Here is an 18,997-nt window from a genome sequence, read left to right on the forward strand (position 1 = left end):
AGCCTTATGTCTAAAAATCAATGTACATACCTTAATTAAAAAATACTTTATTGCTAAAGCATGCTAAGCGTCCTCTGAGCTTTCAGTGAGTCATAGTAATAACATCAAAGATTACTGAACACAGACACTGTAACGAGTATAATAAGAAAGAAAAAGTCTGAAATATCGCGAGAATTACCAAAATGTGACACAGAGACAGGAAGCGAGGAAACGCTATTGGAAAAACGGTGCCCATAGACGTGCTTGACGCAGGGTTGCCACAGACCTTCAACTTGTAAGAAAACGCAGTATCTGTGAAGCACAATAAAGCGAGGTGTGCCTGTACCAGAGCTTTTGTCACCCTGTTTTGGCATCTCTTCAATTTAAAAAACAAGTCTTGGGACTTCCCTGGTGGTCCAGTGGTTAGGACTCCACGCTTTCACTGCCAAGGGCGTGGGTTCAGTCCTTGGTCGGTGAACTAAGATCCCGCAGGCCGCACCAAAAACAAGACAAACAAACAAAACCAAAACGAGCCTCAGAAAAGTGGGTGACGTTGGGACTTCCCTGGTGGCGCAGTGGTTGAGAATCCTCCTGCCAATGCAGGGGACACGGGTTCAAGCCCTGGTCCGGGAAGATCCCACATGCCGCGGAGCAACTAAGCCCGTGCGCCACAACTACTGAGCCCACGTGCCACAGCTACTGAAGCGCCTAGAGCCCGTGCTCCGCAACAAGAGAAGCCACCGCGATGAGAAGCCTACGCACCACAACGAAGAGTAGCCCCCGCTCGCCGCAACCAGAGGAAGCCCGCGCACAGCAACGACGACTCAACGCAGCCAAAAATAAACAAACAAATAAATAACATTTACAAAAAAGAAAAAGAAAAATGTGTGACCGTAAGTAGGTTACTTATTCCTCACCAGCCATTTCCTTACCTGTAAAATGAAAGAAAGAGAAGGACACTGCCCTGAAGCGCCATTCCCCCACCCCCGCACCCTGGCCACCCCTGGCTCAGGGCCTCCCCAGCGACCAGCGACCTAGTGGGTGAGGGATGATGCCAAGGCTAGATCCAGCCCCCGTAGCTGTGAGGATTAAATCACTGAGCACAGCGCTCGAGAAATCCACATCTTCTGTTTTTCCATTAAGCTCGACTCGGAGGATTTACGGGGCACCTACTGTGCTCCGCAGACCCCACCACCCTCTGGGGTCCGGAAATGAACAACCCCCCAGAGAGGGCTGCAGTCTGGGGGTGCTGCAGGGAGCCAAAGGATTTCCTCTGGCTGCGCCGGTGCCCAGAGACCCAGCGGTCCTGGGAGGAGCCGCCAGCAGGGCAGAGGCTTGCTGGGGCCAGCCTGCCTACACGGAGGCGGCTCTCTGCCTCCCCCTGCTGGCAGCGCCCCACCAGTGTCCCCTTTGGCAAGCGGGTGGTCCGCGTGGGGACTTCCAGCGGGCCAGGTGAGGCCAGGTGAGGCTCCGCTGTTTATAGTTTACGTCTGCACCTCTCCTAACGCTCAGGTCCATCGTCCGTGACAGTGCTGTTGTCCCTTTTTACAGATGAGGAAGCTGAGGCTCAAAGAGGTAGGTGACTTCCCTGAGTTCACCCACTTGAACCAGAGCATGCGACTCCCCAGTCAGTGTCCTTACAGCCACCTCAGGGGTCACCTCCCCTGGGAGGACCCGGAGGGCCTGGAGACCCTACCTGGCTCAGCCCCTCACCATTCAGACAGGGAAAGCTATGCTCAGGGACGGAAGTGCCAAAGTCACCCTGCCAGGAGTTAACGCTGCAGCCAGTCTGCCACTCGGCAATCTGCAGGTGTAGGGGTTCTTCCAAGCTCCACCCTAGGCCCTTTCCAATTCCCGATCCACGGTCCCAGCAGGCCCCCAAGTCCACACCTGTAACTTAGGTCACCACCGAGGCTCAGGACTCCCGCCTTGTTTGTTCCCTTGGCTGACGCGTGTGGAGCGTGTGCCGTGCCAGGGGCTGCGGATGCAGCTGGCAGCCAGAGAGCCACGTCCTGCCCTCGGGGGTCATCCGGGGTTTGGCTCTCCCCACCAGCCTGGCCCCAGCAGCCTTGCCACTCCCCTGGGGGACCCAGGGCCACCTCCTGGGCTCCTGACTCTGGCTAGTGCCCTGCCGGACAGCCGGGGAAGGCTAAACCGGTGACGTCACTCCTGGCTGCTGAAAAGCCCCTGAGAGCTTCCTTGCTTCCAAAAGTCAAGTGTAAGTCCCCTCTCGGCGCCCACGGAGCCCCACGCAATGGAGGCACGCCCAGCGGCTCCCGGGCCGCTGCCTGCTCTCTGGGGTCCACCCCCTGCCACTCCAGAAGTTTGTCTTCGCGTCAGCCACAAGTGCTCCTCCTTTCCCATCCCTGCCTCTCCCCGCCCCCCAGCAGGTGGGACCCAGGCCGCACTGGGCACATCCGCTGCTGCCCAGCGTCCTGCTCCCCCAGGGATAGGAGCCGCGCCTGTCTGTTCCACGGCCGCAGCCTCGGCTCCTCCCGGTGCCTGGTGCGTGACGGGGGCCCAGCAGACGGCTGTGTGCTGCTCTAGGAAGGACAGCTCCCAGGTTTTCCAGGGCCTCGCTGCAGCTAAGGAGGACACAGCGCACACTTCCCCGTGGCTCGTATGCAATCGGCATCTTCCTGTGTTTTCTGCTTCACCCCTGTTGCTACTCACCTTATATGCTCAGTACTTGGCTCAGTGATTTAAAACAGAAAGTTCTCTGAGACCTCCTAGGGGCCAGGCATGTTTCCAGACGCTGGAGAGGACAGTGCCATGCTCAGGCTACAGTGCCACTGACGGTGATGACATTTACCAAGCCTGGCTGGCTCAGGGCTTGCCTGGATATGGACGTCCTCCTGCAAGGCCCTCCGGGGGCCCAGGATGGCTCTAGTGGTGTTGGCCTTATGCCCCTGGCCTGCACCCTCATTGAGGGGCCTCCCTCTCCTCACCTGCAGCCTGGCCACACACCAGCAACCCACCTGGATGCACCCCGACAGGGGCCCCCACACACCGGGGCCCGATGCCCAGGTGCCATGGAAGAAACTCTAAGGCACAGCTATCTGCGCCTCGGGACCTGTTTCTCCTGAAGGAACTGACCCCCACCCCTTCCTCTCCAGCCACTCCATCCTCCGGAAGCCCATCCTTCCGGCTCTTCCCACCTCTGAGGCCCTGACATGCTTTTTGCCTGGACCACTCAGCCAGCCCCGTCTCACAGAGGCTGCCCCCTCTCGCCAGGACGAGCTGGGCAGGCCCATTCCCACGCCCCCAGCCTCAGCACCCAGGACTGAGGGTGTGCGTCAGGGGCTGAGCAGAGCACCTGGCCTGGAACAGGCCTGCCATACAAACACCCACAGACCACACTTTACGCCCTGCGGGGGAGTGAGGGGCACAGGCTCACGGCCACGGGCCGCCGGGCCTTCACCTACACTGAGACTGCTGCCCGCCCCAAGGGCCCCTGGGAGGACTGCCTGGCAGGTCGGTCATCAGGGATGCTGAGTGGGGACGCCCGACCTCTCCCCAACAAGGCGCTCACATCAGACCAGCGCCGTCCAATGGGAACGTAATGCCAGCCACGTATGGAATTTTACACTTCCTGGCGGCTACATTAAAGAAAGGAAACAGACGAAATAAAATTTTATAGTATATTTTATTTAACCCAGTAGGTCCAAAATATCATTTCAACAGGCAAGGCTCTCACTGAGCTACCTCACAGCCTCGGCCCCGTGGCGTGGACTCTGCGCTCAGAGCGCATCTTGGGTTGGACCAGTACCCTGGAAGGTACAGGCTAGTGGGAGAGGCTGACTGTCACAATACTGAACACAATGTGACCAAGTGCCGTAATGATGACGAGACAGCCCGGTTCTCTGGCACCGCCTCTGCCCGTTGTCCCTCTGCCCACAGCAGTTCTGTGTCCCGTGCGTTCTGGGCAACGTGACTACAGCTCGTGTGACTACGGAGCTTGGCATGAGGAGCTACATTTCCCCCGGGAAAGAGCGGCCGATTCCAGCCCACCCAGTGGGGGCTTCAGGGAGGTGGTGACATTTGTATCCAGCCTCCAAGTACGAGCCAGGGGAGAGGCTGGGAGAAAGGAGAGAGGAGTGGACATTGCAGGCAAAAGGAAGGGTGCCTAATCAAGACTAGTGATGGCTGTCGTGGCGGTGCATCTCCTCGGCACAGCCCCCGCGTCCCAGTTTGCCCTGACAGCCCCAGCTCACACCTGTTGATCCAGCACATGTGTCAACAGCACCCTCTCTCAGTCCCCAAAATGTCCAGGTGCTCACCCTGCGTAAACCCCAGGCTGACGAGGTTAAGGAAGGTGACAAAGGGCACACAGCATCTCGGTAGCAGGCTGGGTCTCAAAGCAGATGGTCTTTGACTCTGAGCCCTGTCTCCATGGCCCAGAGGCTTGATGGCTCAGCTGTGGGCCAGGAGCCCTCTCCTGCACACCAGCCTACAGACAGAACCTGAGAGGGTCTCCACACACAGCTTAGCGACAGACAGAACCTGAGAGGGTCTCCACACACAGCTTAGCGACAGACAGAACCTGAGAGGGTCTCCACACACAGCTTAGCGACAGACAGAACCTGAGAGGGTCTCCACACACAGCTTAGCGACAGACAGAACCTGAGAGGGTCTCCACACACAGCTTAGTGGGAGGGAGGAGGGGAGGGGAAAAAAAGCCCCAGGCCCTTGCAGGTCACCTTTGCTAATCACAGCTTTCCTTAAAGTCACCACACGTGCTGCCCCTTTAACAACCCCCCAGGGCCCGGAGGTCTCCAATTTGCCCTGGGCAAGTTGCTTTCTGCTGCTTCAGTGTCTTCAGGTCAGAGCCCACTGGGGTTGACCACAGGGCCCCTCAGGCCACCAGAGAGGAAGGTCTGGGCTCGAGCTCTTGAGCTCTTTGAACCTCCCGGGCTGGGGGGTGGGGGTGGGTACCAGCGACACATCTCTCTGCAGGATGATTTGCTGGGACCAAGTGTCCGCAGAACACAGTGACCACCAGGAAGAAGGGGACCGAGTGGTGGGGCCCAGCGTGCGTTCTACTGCATGTTCCCTAACTCTGTGTTGACACAGGCTGGGAACTCGATTTCTGCAAGGCAAATGTTAGCTTAGCAAAGTGGCCACGTCAGATGGGCTGAAACTCTCCCTGCACCCGCCCGGGGCTCTGACAGCGTGGCTGCTCCCTTGCCAGCATCACGGCAAACAAAGAGAAGAACCACACTCCTTCCTTCTTCCCAAGCTTCTGGGTCCCATCAGTGACCACCCTCCTACTCCCGACAGCCCAAAGCACAGCAGCCGCTGCGGCTGGGAGCTCAGCGGCTGCGCGATGTGTAACTGCGCAGGCACACGCGCCACCCTTCCCGCCCTCCGGAAGGCGCCGGGGCAAGCGGGGGCAGGCTGCTGCCCTTCCCTACCCTTGCCAGGCGGGCGGCAGGTGAGTGCGCCGGGCCAGGCTGGCTGCCCTTTCACCTGCCTTTTCTACCTGGGAGAGTGAGGGTACAAAGGGCAGCACCCCTCTTCCCTAAGATCCTCTATGGGTGGTGGGCTCAGATGCTGCCTCCCGGTGGGCGCCAGGACGGGGGAGCAACCTCAGGGAGGAACAGGAGGCTGAGGCCCAGCAGCCTAGACTGTCACTCGGTACCTCGGGGGTCGCCCTCATTCAACACAAATATCCTCTCAACAACGGTTAGGGAAAACCACATAGAGATACCGGCTTCCGTCCACAGGGCATCTCTGGGCACAGAGGGAACCGCTGCTCACGGGAAGAAGAGTCAGGGGCCTCGAGGGGGCTTAGGGCAGACAAAAGAGGGGCCGGGGACTGCGCGGCCAGCGCCGGTGGCGAAGGGGGCGGGGAGGGAAAGGGCCGGACGAAGTGTGTGCCCGGGGAAGGCGACGGCCGAGCCGGGGAGGAGGCCGGGCCTGGGCGAGGCGAGGCGGGACGGTGCGACTGGGCGCTGCAGGCGGACAGGACGACCCCCGAAGCGGGAGCCTGGGCGGCAAGTGGGGCTTCGACGGGGCCTGTGGACTGGGGGCCGGCGGCGTCTGTCCCTTCCAGGGCTCTGTGCGGAGCACATGGGCACTGCTTTCCGAGAGCTAGACGTGGACGGAGCCGAACTTCCCGGGCAGAACTGGAACCGGGAGCCGGCAGTGGTCGTAACTAGGCAACTCGCGGGCCGCCGCAAGGCGCGCACGCGCAATTCGCAGGGGCTGCCGGCGCATGCGCGGTCGTCTTCCGCCCGTTTCCCTTCGAAGAGTCCAACGGCAGAATGGGAGGAACGCGCCTGCGCCAGGGTGCTGCTCGGGTTCTCGGCTCAGCCGGGTAGCCGTTCTCGGTCGGTGCACCTGCTGGCGTCAGTCGCTCAAGACTGATTCTTCCCTTGGGTCTTCTTGAAGAATCCCGACTCTTCTCACATCCTAAGTCAGAAGAGACGGGGAGAAAGAGCCGGCATAACTCGGACGACGTCCCAGGGCGGTCCTCGCGCGCCCGACCGGGCAGGTGGGCGGGCAGGTGGGCGAGGGGCGGGACCAATGGATGGGCAGTGAAAGACGGGATGCGGGCGGGGGCGGGGCCAGGGGCGGGGCGGAGTGTCACGAGGGCCCCTGCGAGGGGCGCGGCGCGCGCTGACGTCGCTGCCGGACACGTCGGCGACGCGGTGGCCGCGGGGACCGGAGCCGGATGTGCCAAGATGGCTGCTGCGGCTGCAGTGTCTCCGCTTGTGCAAACCGCCGCGCCGTACTCCGCACGCGGCTCCTGAGGGGCGGGAGCCGGGGGTCGCGGAGGGGCCGGGCGGTAGCCGGAGTGGGCCTGGGCCGCCCTGCGGCGCGCCGGTGAGGGCCGGGGTCTGGGCGGAGGGAGGCGGCCGGGCCGGGCCCAGCCCGGAGCGGACGGCGCGTCTCCTGGGAGCCGCCGGCGGTCGGGCGGGGGCCTGCGGGCTGGGAGGGTCGGGCAGACCCCTTGGTTACCTGCCCGCTCGGGCCGACGTGGCCTCCACCTGCACGGGCTGTCGGGTCAGCTGAGTGGACACTAGCCGTGGTGGCCTCGGTGTGGGGTTGTGTTGGAAAGGCTGGAAGAAAAGCCAGACCTGCGACTTTTTAAGGAGTAGAAGCATTTAGGAAATTTTTTTAACAGTTTAGCTTGCCCTTTGCTTCGAAGGTTCTGAAGTTTTGTGTTCATTGGTTGAAAGGTTTCTGCTGAGCCGTGCGGGCGATGAGGTAGATTGACATTTGAACCAAGGAACAGCCTTGTTGCGTCTGTTGATAATGGGGCGAGGTGACCAAGATGTTGCAACCGAGGTCGAGCGCTGTGTTTTATATCAAGGGGCAGAGGAATGTGTAAAGCAGCCTGCCCTTTTTGTGAAGAAAGTATTACAGTAGAGCGTCTGGACATGACACAGCCATTTAAAATCAGTTGTTGCTGCTTTACCTGAAAAGTTTTAAATGGTTTGGAGATTGTGAGTTGCTTATTAAGATTTTGTTTTAAATACATATGATGCAGATGTTAACCAGAGAGGTATTTCCCATCCCCGGATATGGCAGGAAGCAAACTGAGTCACAGACAGTTGTTCCTAGGTTGATACTTTTGCAGGTTTCAGCGCAGCCTGCCTCCCTGCAGTTTTCTCCCCCCGTGCCCTTTCTTAGGGTTCCAGGTGTTATCTTAGAAAGATACAGTAAGAGCCAAAAAAAATCAATTCTTTCTTGTTCTTTGTGACTCGTACACCCTTAATAGCAGTTACTGCAGTATGTCTCAGAATTGTACGGAAAGTTTTCTCCAGGGTAGGTGTGCAGATTTTAATGTGGTTCCTTCTTGCTTGTGTAAACATCTTTTCCGAGTGTCCTTTTTGCTCCTTGTCATTTTTTGCAGTGTTTAGACACTCCCTTCTTTAACATCTAAATGTGTATGATTCTATACTTAGAAAAGTTGGAGTCGGTGCTGTCTTTGTGTCCGGTGTCCCCTAGTCTGATAGGTACGTCGCTTAGCAGTTGCCGTGAGGGAGATTGTGGGCAGAGCATAGACTCCCAGGTGCTTCCTGACACGCCGGTTGGTTTACACACTTACGCTTGAGGCGACGGCCCTGGCAGGAGAGGAGCGTGCTCTCAGTATCTCAGTTCAGTAGCCGGGAATTTATTTCGAAACAGGTTGTGTTTATTTCACATAGATCCAAGGCAGCTTAATTGAAGAGCTAGGGTTATGAATAATGCATCTTTAGGAAGGTCAGCTGGTTTCTTTGAAGCAGTCTGCCTTTTTTAAAGTTAGGTGACTTGAGGCTACTGAATGACTTACTGGACAGAATAAAATTCTCTGTAGTCAAAAGATAAATGATATGCCCTTGCATTGTTTTTCTGCTGGTGAATATAAAAAAAGATCAAAAGAATAATGTTCAAGTCAGAAGGTTGTTCCAAATAAAATCGGTCTATTGCTAAAAAGCTCTCAGTTGTCAGGGAGAGAAGGCAAAGCTACTTTGTTGGGAAGTGATAGTGTTTGCTTATAAAATGATTCTTAGTCCAGGAGTTGAGAAAACAATTTTAAGGAAGTTTCTGCAAGGAAACATTTTAAGTATAGATGTTATATGAAATTTAGATTCTGGTAAGATTTCCCTGTTAAACAGCCATAGGGATTAGGGCCTCCCAGAATCCACTGTGAATAGAATTTCGTAAGATTAAACCCAGAAGGGACTTTGAAACCATCGTTTCATTTCTCACTTTATAGGTGAAGAAATTGGGTCACAGAAGGAGCAGAGGTTGTGGCTGAGCCACTCAGCTGACGCCCAGTCTGGCTCTCACAGTGACACCTGGGGAATAAATCCTCTGGACCTGTTCTCTGTGTGTGTGTGTGTGTGTGTGTGTGTGTGTGTGTGTGTGTGTGTGTGTATTCTTTCTTTTTTAATAAATGCTGCTTAGTGTGGTTGAGGGTCTCCTGCTGAAGCCTTACAAGGAGGATGTCATGTCTTATAAGATGCGTCTGTTTCACAGATAAGAGGAAGAGGCTCTGCTTCTCCTCCCCTTGCTCCGTATAAAGCTGAGCTGCACACGTTCTTTGTTTTAAAATGACAGCTTAGAACCAAATGAAGTCTCTGATGCTGTTCCTCATGTATTTAATTCCATTAAATTTGAGTGAGTTTCAAAGTGCTCGTCTGTCAGAAAGGGTTCCCTGTTGGCCTGGGATGACAGTGTGTGCGGGCAGTGATAGTAATGGATTCATAGAGTCATAGGACTCGTTGTCAGGTGGGAATAGGAACTTTCATTTTAAATAACTTTACTCAGTATACGTTTATGCACTTTTTCTTTCGTCTGAGTATCAGAAAGAGTCCCAAGTACAGAAACGTTGCGCACCTGCAGAAACGTGGGGGCTAAACCCAGGAGTCCTATCACTTCTTCCTTCGTTGTTGACATTTTTCTGTGATGGGCTCCACTTAATCTGTTTGTGAAGGTTGTTCTGGGGAGAAGGACTGACATACAGAGGAGGACTTTGTAAAGAGACCATGCTTGGATTTTTGTCTCAAAAGTGCAGGTTAACTATTCAAGATTATACTTAGTGTGTTTTAGTAAAAAACAAACAACAAAAAACGCTGCAAAGAGGATTCTACCTCCTTGTTCTCTATAAAGGGTTTACGGGCGCCTCGTTGCTACAGCTCTGGTTATCGGAGGCGGCTTGTTTTGCTAGCGGTTGCCAGCCAGTCACGGTGCAGAAAATGAGACATTTTACAGGGTGGGATGCAAGACGTTTTAGGTGAATACATTTTAGATGTTCATTTTGCAGCTTATATTACTCTGTCATGCTCTCTCATTAAAGAAAACAGAGGAGCAAATTTTTAACTTTTGTTTTCCTTTCAAGATTTAGAATTAACCTGTATGAAAAGTATGATATGCAGTCTTAATAGAGGAGTTGGCTTTTTCTTGGTCTGCGATAATTTACAGGAAAGTGTGGAGGGACTGTGTACCTGGTGTGACTGGCGTTGGCTTCTGCTTGGTCTCTGCCAGCTTGTTGAGGGCACTGTGGAGGTGGTGGGCATTGCCCGTGGGTGCGTAGCTGGGGTACGTAACTGAATCTCGGTGAAGGACAGCGAGTCATCTCAAGGCACTCGGCTGGCCCAGGCGCAGCCAGCTTCTGCGTCCCGGCCGTGCTGTCACCCCGGGTCCTCCCTCCCGAAATGCCCAGGACAGCAGTTCTCACGGGCGTGGAGGCAGGAGAGGTGTATCCCTCAGGACTGCGTGATGCAAAAGCGTTTGCAGCCTTTTTCTTCTTTCTTAGTTTTCCTGATTGCAGCCAGGACTTTGAATACATGGATTTTACGTATTAATTCTTTTTCTTTTTCTTTTTCAGTTCAAAGTAAGGAACACCTCTATCCTGCTTCTTTCTGTAAGCAGCATCTCATTGTGCAGGAGCTCGATCATGCAACCTCCACCCCAGGCTGTCCCGTCTGGCGTGGTCCGGCCGCCTCCGTCCGGGAGTCCTCAGAACATGTTCTGGTCCAACAGCCCGTACAGGAGACAGGCCAATAGTAATGCACCAGTGGCCCCGATAACCTGCCCACTGCAGCCGGTGACGGACCCGTTTGCTTTTAGTAGACAGGCGCTCCAAAATACATCATTGGGCAGTTCGTCTAAAAGCAGCCCACTCGTTGTGCAAGGCCCAGCCCCACCATTGTCTCTTCAGCGTGCTGGTCTGCCTGGGCCACACACAAATGCCGGGGATAGCTCCCAAGGACCCTGCGAGCCTCTGCCGGCCCCTCCGTTGCAGCCCAGGTCAGATGCCAGCCCATTTCCCGGCGTGCTGAGCCCCTCGGCACCTCCTGGGCCCGAGGTGAACAGGAGAGTCGAGGTCGCTCCCGGCCTGGAGCCTGAAGTTCAGAGCCCGCCGTATCCTCCTCAGTACATTCCAGGAGTGGGTCCGGACAGCTGTCGTGTGGGCCATCCACAGGCGAGCACGCCACGGCCCGACAGACCCCTGAGCAGGCCGAGCCTGCACGACGGCACGGCGACACCAGCAGCGCCCCCTTTCCTCCCTCAGCCTCGTCAGCAAACGCCCGGGCAGTGGGGGCCGGTGCAGGGAGGCCCGCAGCCCTCAGGGCAGCATTACCGGCCCTGCCCTGAGGGACCTGTGCAGAACACGGTGTGCCACGCCTCCAGCGCTGGCCACTTTCCCGCTCCGTCCAACCCGCGTCAGGGTCCTGGCCATGAGCAACACGGCCCCCTGGTGTCTTTACCGGGACCCTCGGCCGGTGACGGGAGAAATGAGGCAGTCTACCTGCGAAGTGGAAACCACTCAGCAAATAGCTTTGATCCAGAAAATGCATTCAGGCAGAATTCCAGAGTTGGGAACGCTCGGGCGGGCCAGGAGTTCAGGTTGAGTCCAGGAGTGAATAGAGAGCAGTTGTCAGACCTGGCTCTCATTAACCCCCTCGCTCAGGGAAACAGCCCAGAAAGCCACTCGCACAACCCCCTGGGTGCCGGGAGCAGCTGGACCCTGCCGGAAGCGGGCTCAGGAGCGCTCTCCATGTTTTTCAAAGGAGGAGAGACAGAGAACGAAGAAAACCTCACATCTGAAAAAGCAGTCTCTGCCGGTCAGTCTGACTTTGATGGTTTCTCCCCCGGCCCGGGCCTCGGCCAGCCTCCTGCACACATGGGGGCAGGAGGCGTTTATCAGGCCTTTCTCAAGGGTTCCAGCAGCGAACCCACGCAGCAGGGAGGAGACCCACAGCCTTACTTTTCTCAGTCTGCAGGCATCCGACACGACAAAGCAACCACTAACGCTGCCGCTGTTGACATGTGGGGTGACACAGCACGTGCGGGGACTCACGGTGCTGGTGGCCCGCGGTACGAGAACGTCGAGAACTTAGAGTTCGTTCAGAACCAGGAAGTTCTGCCAAGTGAGCCCCTAAGCGCAGACCCTTCCTCCCCAAGCGCTCAGCTCAGATACGGGCCCCTTCCCGGGCCGGCTGTCCCCAGGCTCAGTGCCGTGGGCCACGCTGGAGGCGGGAGCCCTAATCTCGAGGCCCCAGATGCGACGGCGCAGCCTGCGCGGGCTGAGAGCGTGTCTTCCAGTTACAGCGGCCAGAGCCCTCGGGGTCTTCCCGGTGCAGCCAGGCCCCACGACTCGGGGGGCACGTTCATTCAGCAGGAGGTTGGAAAACCTGAACATGAGGCTCCGGGGAGGTTTTTTAAGCAGATCGATTCTTCTCCTGTGGGAGGCGGGACAGACAAGAACACTGTGAGCCAGAACTACCGCGGCAGCCTGCCCCAGCCCTCGGCCCCGAGTCCCCCAAAACCTACGGGAATATTTCAGACGAGTGCAAATAGTTCTTTTGAACCAGTGAAATCGCACTTCACTGGAGTAAAGCCAGTCGAGGCCGACCGCGCCAGCGTGGTGGGCGAGGTGAGGGGGCCCAGCGCCCACCAGAAGCAGCGCAGAGCGGCCGCTGCCACGCCCGACGCCTCCCCTGGCAACCTGGAGCAGCCCCCCGACAACATGGAGACCCTCTTCCTGCCCCGGGTCTGTGCTCCACCTCTCACCACACCCACGGAGGCCAGTCCCGGGCTTCTGCACGCCGCGGGGCCGCCCTTGGAAGCTGTGCTCCCTGCGCCTGAGAAGAGGCCCTTGACCAGGGCGCAGGGGGCTGTGAAGTGTGAGAGCCCAGCCACGACTCTGTGGGCGCAGAACGAGCTGCCAGATTTTGGAGGCAATGTCCTCCTGGCCCCAGCCGCCCCCGCGCTTCACATGCCCGCGAAACCTCAGCCATCTGAAGTGATCCAGCCTCCAGACGAGGGGGTGTGCGGCCAGCAGTCCCGGCAGCCGGGCCCCGGCCCCACCGTGCAGAGCGGGGACGGCATTGGTGCTTCCGAGAATCTCGAGAATCCTCCCCAAATGGGCGAAGAGGAGGCCCTCCCGCCCCAGGCGGGTCCCGGATACGCCAGTCTGCTGTCCTCCCCACCCGCCGAGTCTTTGCAGAATCAGCCAGTCTTGGTCGCCCAGCCTGATCACAGCTATAACCTGGCTCAGCCGGTTAATTTTTCTGTGTCCTCGTTGAATCCTAATGAGAAGAATCAGTCCTGGAGAGATTCTTTGGCGGCAGATAAGCCCACAGTAAGCAGCCAGGCTGCTGGGGGTGATTCTGGAGAAAACGCTCCTTTGTCTGGGACCCCAGCTGGCTCTCTCATCTGCTCGCCTCTGCCGAACCACCTTGCCCAGAGTAATTTCCCACCAGTTTGTGGTACCTCGGAAATGGTTTCTAGCCAGCCTGCTAGTTTACTGGTTCAACAGCCATCTCACCCAGTTCCAAAGAACTTGCTTCCGGAAAGTCAGAAGATCCATAAAGCAGAGAGCGTTCTTCCTGAGTTAGGTACCGGTCCTGCCGGAAGCACAGGCGCGATGCTAGTTCCACCTGCGAGCAATACCGCGGTCCCCGATAGTAATAAGGCAGATCACTCCGGCAGTCAGGATGAAGCTTCGGGAGCCCTAGACTTTACATTCAGTCGGACTTTGGAAAATCCTGTAGGAATGTATAGCCCGGCCCAAGCCGATAGCCCAGCTTCTTGCCAGCAAACCATCTCCAGTCATCGACCGCGCGGGCCTGGGGCGCATACCCCAGACCATTTCTACCAACAGGTGACGAAAGCTGCTCAGGACCAGCATGGCCCAGAGAGAGCCCAGCAGGAGACGGCCCCTCCCCCTCCCCAGGGGCCCAAAGCAGCACTTCCAGAGCCTTCAAACCCAGGAGGTCCACCAGGGCAAGGACAGCCCCCAAGCCCAGCCCATCCATCTGCAAGTCCGGCTCTAGCTGACATGGGCCAGCAGCTGCTGCCTCGACCACCTCGGTCCTCCAGCGTGTCCGTCGCATCCACCAGCTCAAGCCAGGCGGCCGCGCGGTCTGACCAGCAGTGGCTGCAGCCGCCGCCTCCAGACTTGGCGTCCTATTACTATTACAGGTCCCTGTACGATGGCTACCAGCCCCCGTACCCCTCACCGTACCCGCCGGATCCTGGCACCGCCCCCCACTATTACCAGGTAGGGTTGAGCTTGTGGACTGTTGAGCCCCCTGACCAGTGGTTTCTTTCTCACGTCACGTGCCTTGGCGGGGTTCTGTTGGTCAGTTCTGAGGTGACCCGTGGTCAGCCGTCACGTGCTGCTTCGTGAGAGGAGTGCTGCCTGGTCACAGCTTGTTCTGCTGAGCGCGGCCTTTCTCTTGGAAGTCCACACCGTGCGTTAGCACATTGAGTTGGGTAGAATACCTGATTAATTTTTGCTTAACACAGCAGATCCCAACTTACGTGACAGAAAGGACCTTCGTTTTCCGTCCTGCCTGTTGGCTTTCCGCAGACCCAGGGTTCGTGGTTGCACAGTTTGGGAAACTGGAATAGCCTCCTGAAGCTTCTTTGTGGTTTTGACCTTAAAACCTACCTAAGAAGCAACAGGAAAACTCTAGTCTTTCAAATGCCTCCTTCAGAATGAAATTATTTAGGGGAAAAAGTTAGGTTTGGAGTGTAATCCAAATGAAACAGCTAAGAGTGGTGTCATTCCATAAGCTTCTTTCAGGTACGTTGTGATAGCGGCAGCAGAGCAAGGGGCCCCACTGTGCTACCCAGAAGACCCTTGCCTCTTTGCACACTGATGCAGGCCCACAAATGCCGTTTAAGTTCTGTTTAATCCTGCCTTAGTGTGAAAAAGTGATCCAGGTGGACACACGTTTGATTACTGTCCGCTTCTCACCATCTCTCGTCCTGGCCAGCATCACCCACGGGCAGCAGAGGCAGAAGGATTGTGGACCAGAAGTTTGAAGTCCACTGTCTGACATGGGGGCAGGTGCCGCACTGGAGGCCCTGCAGTCAGAAGAGGCTGAGGGAGCAGGGCTGCCCCGGTGATGGGGCTGCCTTACGGGCTTTGGGCATCTTTGCACATGTGGGAACAGGCACACACCTAACCCCTGAGACCTGGGAATCCTAGATCCAGAAGGAACCCCGTAGAAGGAAATTACGCTGTGCCCAGAGCCCAGGAAGGCCTGGCAGTGCGTGGAGGGGCCACATACCTGCTCTGGGCCCTTGTCCGGCAGCTGCGTCTGCATCCCGGTGTCCCAGCCAGTGCCCAGCATCACTTCTGTGGGAGCCCACTTCCTTCTGCCTTGTCTCTGTGTCTCTGCAGATTCCAGTAGTGGTTAAGAACAAGTCCATTTTATGTGATTTCTTGTCCTTTGCTGGGTGATGGTGGAGCGTCAGGCTGAGTCAGGAAGGACTGATTCTGGCTCGTGCCTGGGTCACCTCGTCTCTACTTCAAGTCCCAACGTAGCCGTAGAGCCATGGGGGTTCATCGGTCTGTAATGGGGCTGAAAGCCTCGTAAGCATAGAATACGATACTCCTTTTGAGGCTGCTTGTAGCTTCAGGACCCGTTCCAGTGGACCCTCGTTCTTCTGCTTCCCTGAGATGGTGTCTGAAACGGGACCCGAGCTTGTGGGGTCATGGCACCTATGCAAGTGAGACCTCGGGAAGCAGATGACAGAGTCCTCACGAGTCACCGCAGGACCCGGTCGTGGCCCGCTGATGGTGGGCCGTCTCCTGAGCCCGGCCAGGGCAGTCTGTCTTAGGAATGTGGCCGTGGATTCCATTTTTTTTGATTGTTTCGCATGAAGGAAGCCCCGTGTCTGGGGCCCATCCGGAGAGCACCGCCTGTACCGTGAGAACTCGTGCCGGTTGCTCGATGAGTTGGCTATTGGCATCTAACGGAGGCACCCTTCTTTCAGCAGGACATCTACGGCCTCTATGAGCCCAGATACAGGCCCTACGATGGTGCAGCCGCTGCCTTCGCAGACAGCTACCGCTACCCCGAGCTCGAGCGGCCCAGCTCCCGGGCGAGTCACTGCTCGGACCGGCCAGCTGCCAGGTGATTGACATTTATGTTGCCGGCTGTGGTAGTAACTTAGTGATTTGAAAAGGACCGTGTGTGTAAAGAACTATACAGACCTGTTTAACGTGTGTGTACGTTCTGTGGGTGTGGACAGATGATAGGATGCATCTTTAAATCGAGATAGGCGCGCTGCTGCACGGTCACGGATGTGTCGTCAGTTGGCCTTTGGTCAGACCCGACCCTGTGCAGGGCCACCAGGAAGCCACCCCTGCCCTCGTGCGGGCTTCCTCGCAGCCCGGGCAGTGGTCCCGTCGCCGAGGGACGCACACAGCTCCGCGGGTGCCGAGGCAGCGTTTCCCCCGTGCAGGTCCTTCGCCGCCTCTGGTGACGGGGTGCCCGGACTCCCGGGCCAGGCAGGCGCGGGCCAGAACATGGAGTGGTCTGTTGGCAGCGGCCGCCACAAGCCTGGGCTCTGTCCCGGGCACTGCCCGCCGGGCTGCGAGGCCGCCAGCCACTCCCTCCCGCTTCTCTCTCCCCTGACAGATCTCCTCTCAGTTTTGCGATCACAGATGAGGCATTTTGAAAGAGTCTTGGCATCATGCCTTCAGCTGAGTAAAAGCTTAGGCAGGCCACAGTCCTCCCCCCAGGGGTGTCGGGGGCTCCGAAGGAAGCGCGGGGCTGCAGAGCCCGCCCGCTGTGGGTCCTCCCGCGCCCCGGGCCCTCGTCTCACCGGGCCGGGTTTGCCATGAGGGTGCAAGGCTCCTTCGGCTCGTAATAGAGTCTGGGCGTGGGTGAAGACCGCGTCCACGCACCACCTTTCAAAATCGGGGCTGCTTTTGCTGCTTCCCACGTCTTCAGTAGCTCACCTGGAGACGAGGCCCTGCCTCTGTGAGCCGGCCCGTCCAGCTGGCCCCCCTCCGTCGCTGGGAGGGACACGCTGAGCCACTGGGCCTGGCGCTCTGGGAGGTGAGACTGGAGTCCCAAGTGGGCGTTCTGATTCGGGGAGAGCAGCGGGCAGGTGTGTTCTAGAAGCCCTGAGAGGCGAGGGAGGATGGAGGCAGGGGCCGGGGCGCACCTTGCTCTGCCGCTTGTCGCCTGCAGGCTGGGTCGGGTTACCTGGCAGGGCTTTGTTGTCGTGTCCCCACCGCTCACATGGAGGGAGAGCAGCCTCTCCCCTCTCCTGCCCTGTGCGTGTGTGCACACGTGTGTGCAGGCCTGCGTGTTGTGCGTGTGCCTGGTGTGGTCACATCCCGGCAGGAGGGGAGAACGAGCCTTGGGTTTCTGCGGCGGAGTCTTTCCTGACCGGGCGCCCGGGGCTGGAGAGGGCAGCGGGGTGGGCGTGCTCTGGCTCTGCCCTTGGTCAGGTCACTTTTCTGGAGCTCCCCCCGGTGGTGGGTGGAGGCGGTGCACTGGGGTGCTCCCTCCAGGGCCCCCACCCAGCGGGTGCTGTCCCTGTGGCAGGTGGGGGGGCCGGACACTCCTGAGGGGCAGCTGCACCCCCAGGAGTGAGCCATTCCCCGGGGTACACGAGGCACAGTTTAGAGTCTTCCTGCCCCAGAAGACCTGCTACCTGCCTGTCCTGCTCAGGGTCGGCAGCACAGCTGGGCCTGTGAGGCCAGCCTTGGTCTGGCCCGTGTAGTGAGTCCTGGGCCGTCAGCTGGAAGGGTGCGAGGGCCCTTTTCCCCGCGCAGGACACGCGGGTCGCGGTCTGTGTAGAGGGTGTTACAGTCGGCGCCCGCTTGGTCTTGATAGCTCAGTGCTTTTTGCTTCTGCTGAGCATGATGTCAAAAACGTGAGACCCTGCTTTTAAGCACTGGCTGTAGCATGCAGCACTGAGCATGCGAGAAGGGTTAGTTCTTTTATGCTGAACAGCACTTAAATAGTTATTTCAACAGATAAATTTTAATTTGCCGTATGGTAGGGAATCCTGTAATCTTACCGTTGTTACTGGTTTGGATCTCCTGATGAGAATTTTTTCACAACCAAGGTGCTCTGTTGTGAATGCCTGTTGCTCTGGGTGTAATTTGTGTCCCACTTTAAGAAACAGGTAATTTGTTTTTTAACAGCACTGTGTGTTTTTTTCAGGCAAGGGTATCCTGAAGGTTACTATAATTCCAAAAGTGGATGGAGCAGTCAGAGTGACTACTATGCAAATTATTATTCCAGCCAGTACGATTATGGAGGTATGTTCAGGCGTTTTCATCGGTCGAAGGCCAGCAGATGCGTGTTCAGACCGTTCGTGCGGCTGGGTGCAGAGTGGCGCGCTGTGGGATTTCTTAGGAAACCTTCCCTTTTGGTAGTCTTACGATCTTAGCTAAGAGCCAAAATAATTGAAAGTAGTTTGTGTCTAGAAATAATTATATCGCTATTTTTCATTAAGAAATTATACCTTAATTGTAGCGTTGTGTCTGTATCGTATTAGTAGTTTTCTTTGATTTTCCAGCAAAGCATAATTATCAGTAGTTCTAGAGTATGTAACTTGTCCATATGTGGTTGTTTAAATTGATTAAAATCAGTAAAATGAGGGACCGGCTGCTCACTGCAATGGCCACGTGTGACGTGCTCCACATGTGGCCAGAGCCCCCGCATCACACAGGGCAGACGCAGGACGTTCCGGGTGCCACTGCTGTCTGGCAGTGTGTGCGTCTTGGCACGTGTCCCCTGAGCCGCCCTGCTGGTCCCCCTGCCAGGCTGTGGCCCTCACCGTCCCAACATGGCTACCCGCTTCTGCGTCCCCCGGGGCTCTTCCTCCACTTTTGTGTTTGGACTGCTTCGTGCGTAATTCTGCCCATGCTTGCTCAAAGTGGTGTATCTGGTTTGCTTATAATGTTAATATGCTTTTTTTCCCATGCATTTGCTTTATTTATTTATTTATTTATTTTTGGTTGCGTTGGGTCTTTGTTGTTGCCCGCGGGCTTTCTCTAGTTGCGGTGAGCGGGGGCTACTCTTCGTTGCGGTGCGCGGGTTTTTCATTGTGGTGGCTTCTCTTGTTGTGGAGCATGGGCTCTAGGCACGTGGGCTTCAGTAGTTGCGGCGTGTGGGCTTCATTAGTTACAGCATGCAGGCTCAGTAGTTGTGGCACGCGGGCTTCAGTAGTTGTCGTTCGCGGGCTCTAGAGCGCAGCCTCAGTAGTTGTGGTGCACGGGCTTAGTTGCTCCGCGCAACTAAGAAGATGTTGGATCTTC

The 18,997-nt window shown here is 57.0% G+C and overlaps 1 protein-coding gene across 9 annotated transcripts in view; it reads left to right on the forward strand.

Moving 5' to 3' along the window:
- The first annotated feature begins 6,214 nt into the window (after window positions 1-6,214).
- Window positions 6,215-18,997, forward strand: part of SEC16A (SEC16 homolog A, endoplasmic reticulum export factor) — a 32,792-nt gene continuing 20,009 nt past the window's right edge. For 6 of the 9 annotated variants that reach the window (XR_009541423.1, XM_060153731.1, XM_060153735.1 and 3 more), the window contains exons 1-4: window positions 6,627-6,807; window positions 10,301-13,981; window positions 15,709-15,848; window positions 17,898-17,995. Coding sequence is in view for 8 of the 9 variants with exons in the window: in XM_060153731.1 (XP_060009714.1) it covers window positions 10,370-13,981; window positions 15,709-15,848; window positions 17,898-17,995 (3,850 nt within the window). In the remaining variant the exon portion in view is untranslated. Of the gene's footprint in view, window positions 6,476-6,626; window positions 6,808-10,300; window positions 13,982-15,708; window positions 15,849-17,897; window positions 17,996-18,997 lie in introns of those variants that run through there. The other 3 variants (XM_060153733.1, XM_060153739.1, XM_060153732.1) reach the window with 2 other exon arrangements.

Source organism: Lagenorhynchus albirostris, chromosome 7 (assembly GCF_949774975.1).
Source record: "Lagenorhynchus albirostris chromosome 7, mLagAlb1.1, whole genome shotgun sequence".
In the NCBI taxonomy this organism is placed as follows: domain Eukaryota; kingdom Metazoa; phylum Chordata; class Mammalia; order Artiodactyla; family Delphinidae; genus Lagenorhynchus; species Lagenorhynchus albirostris.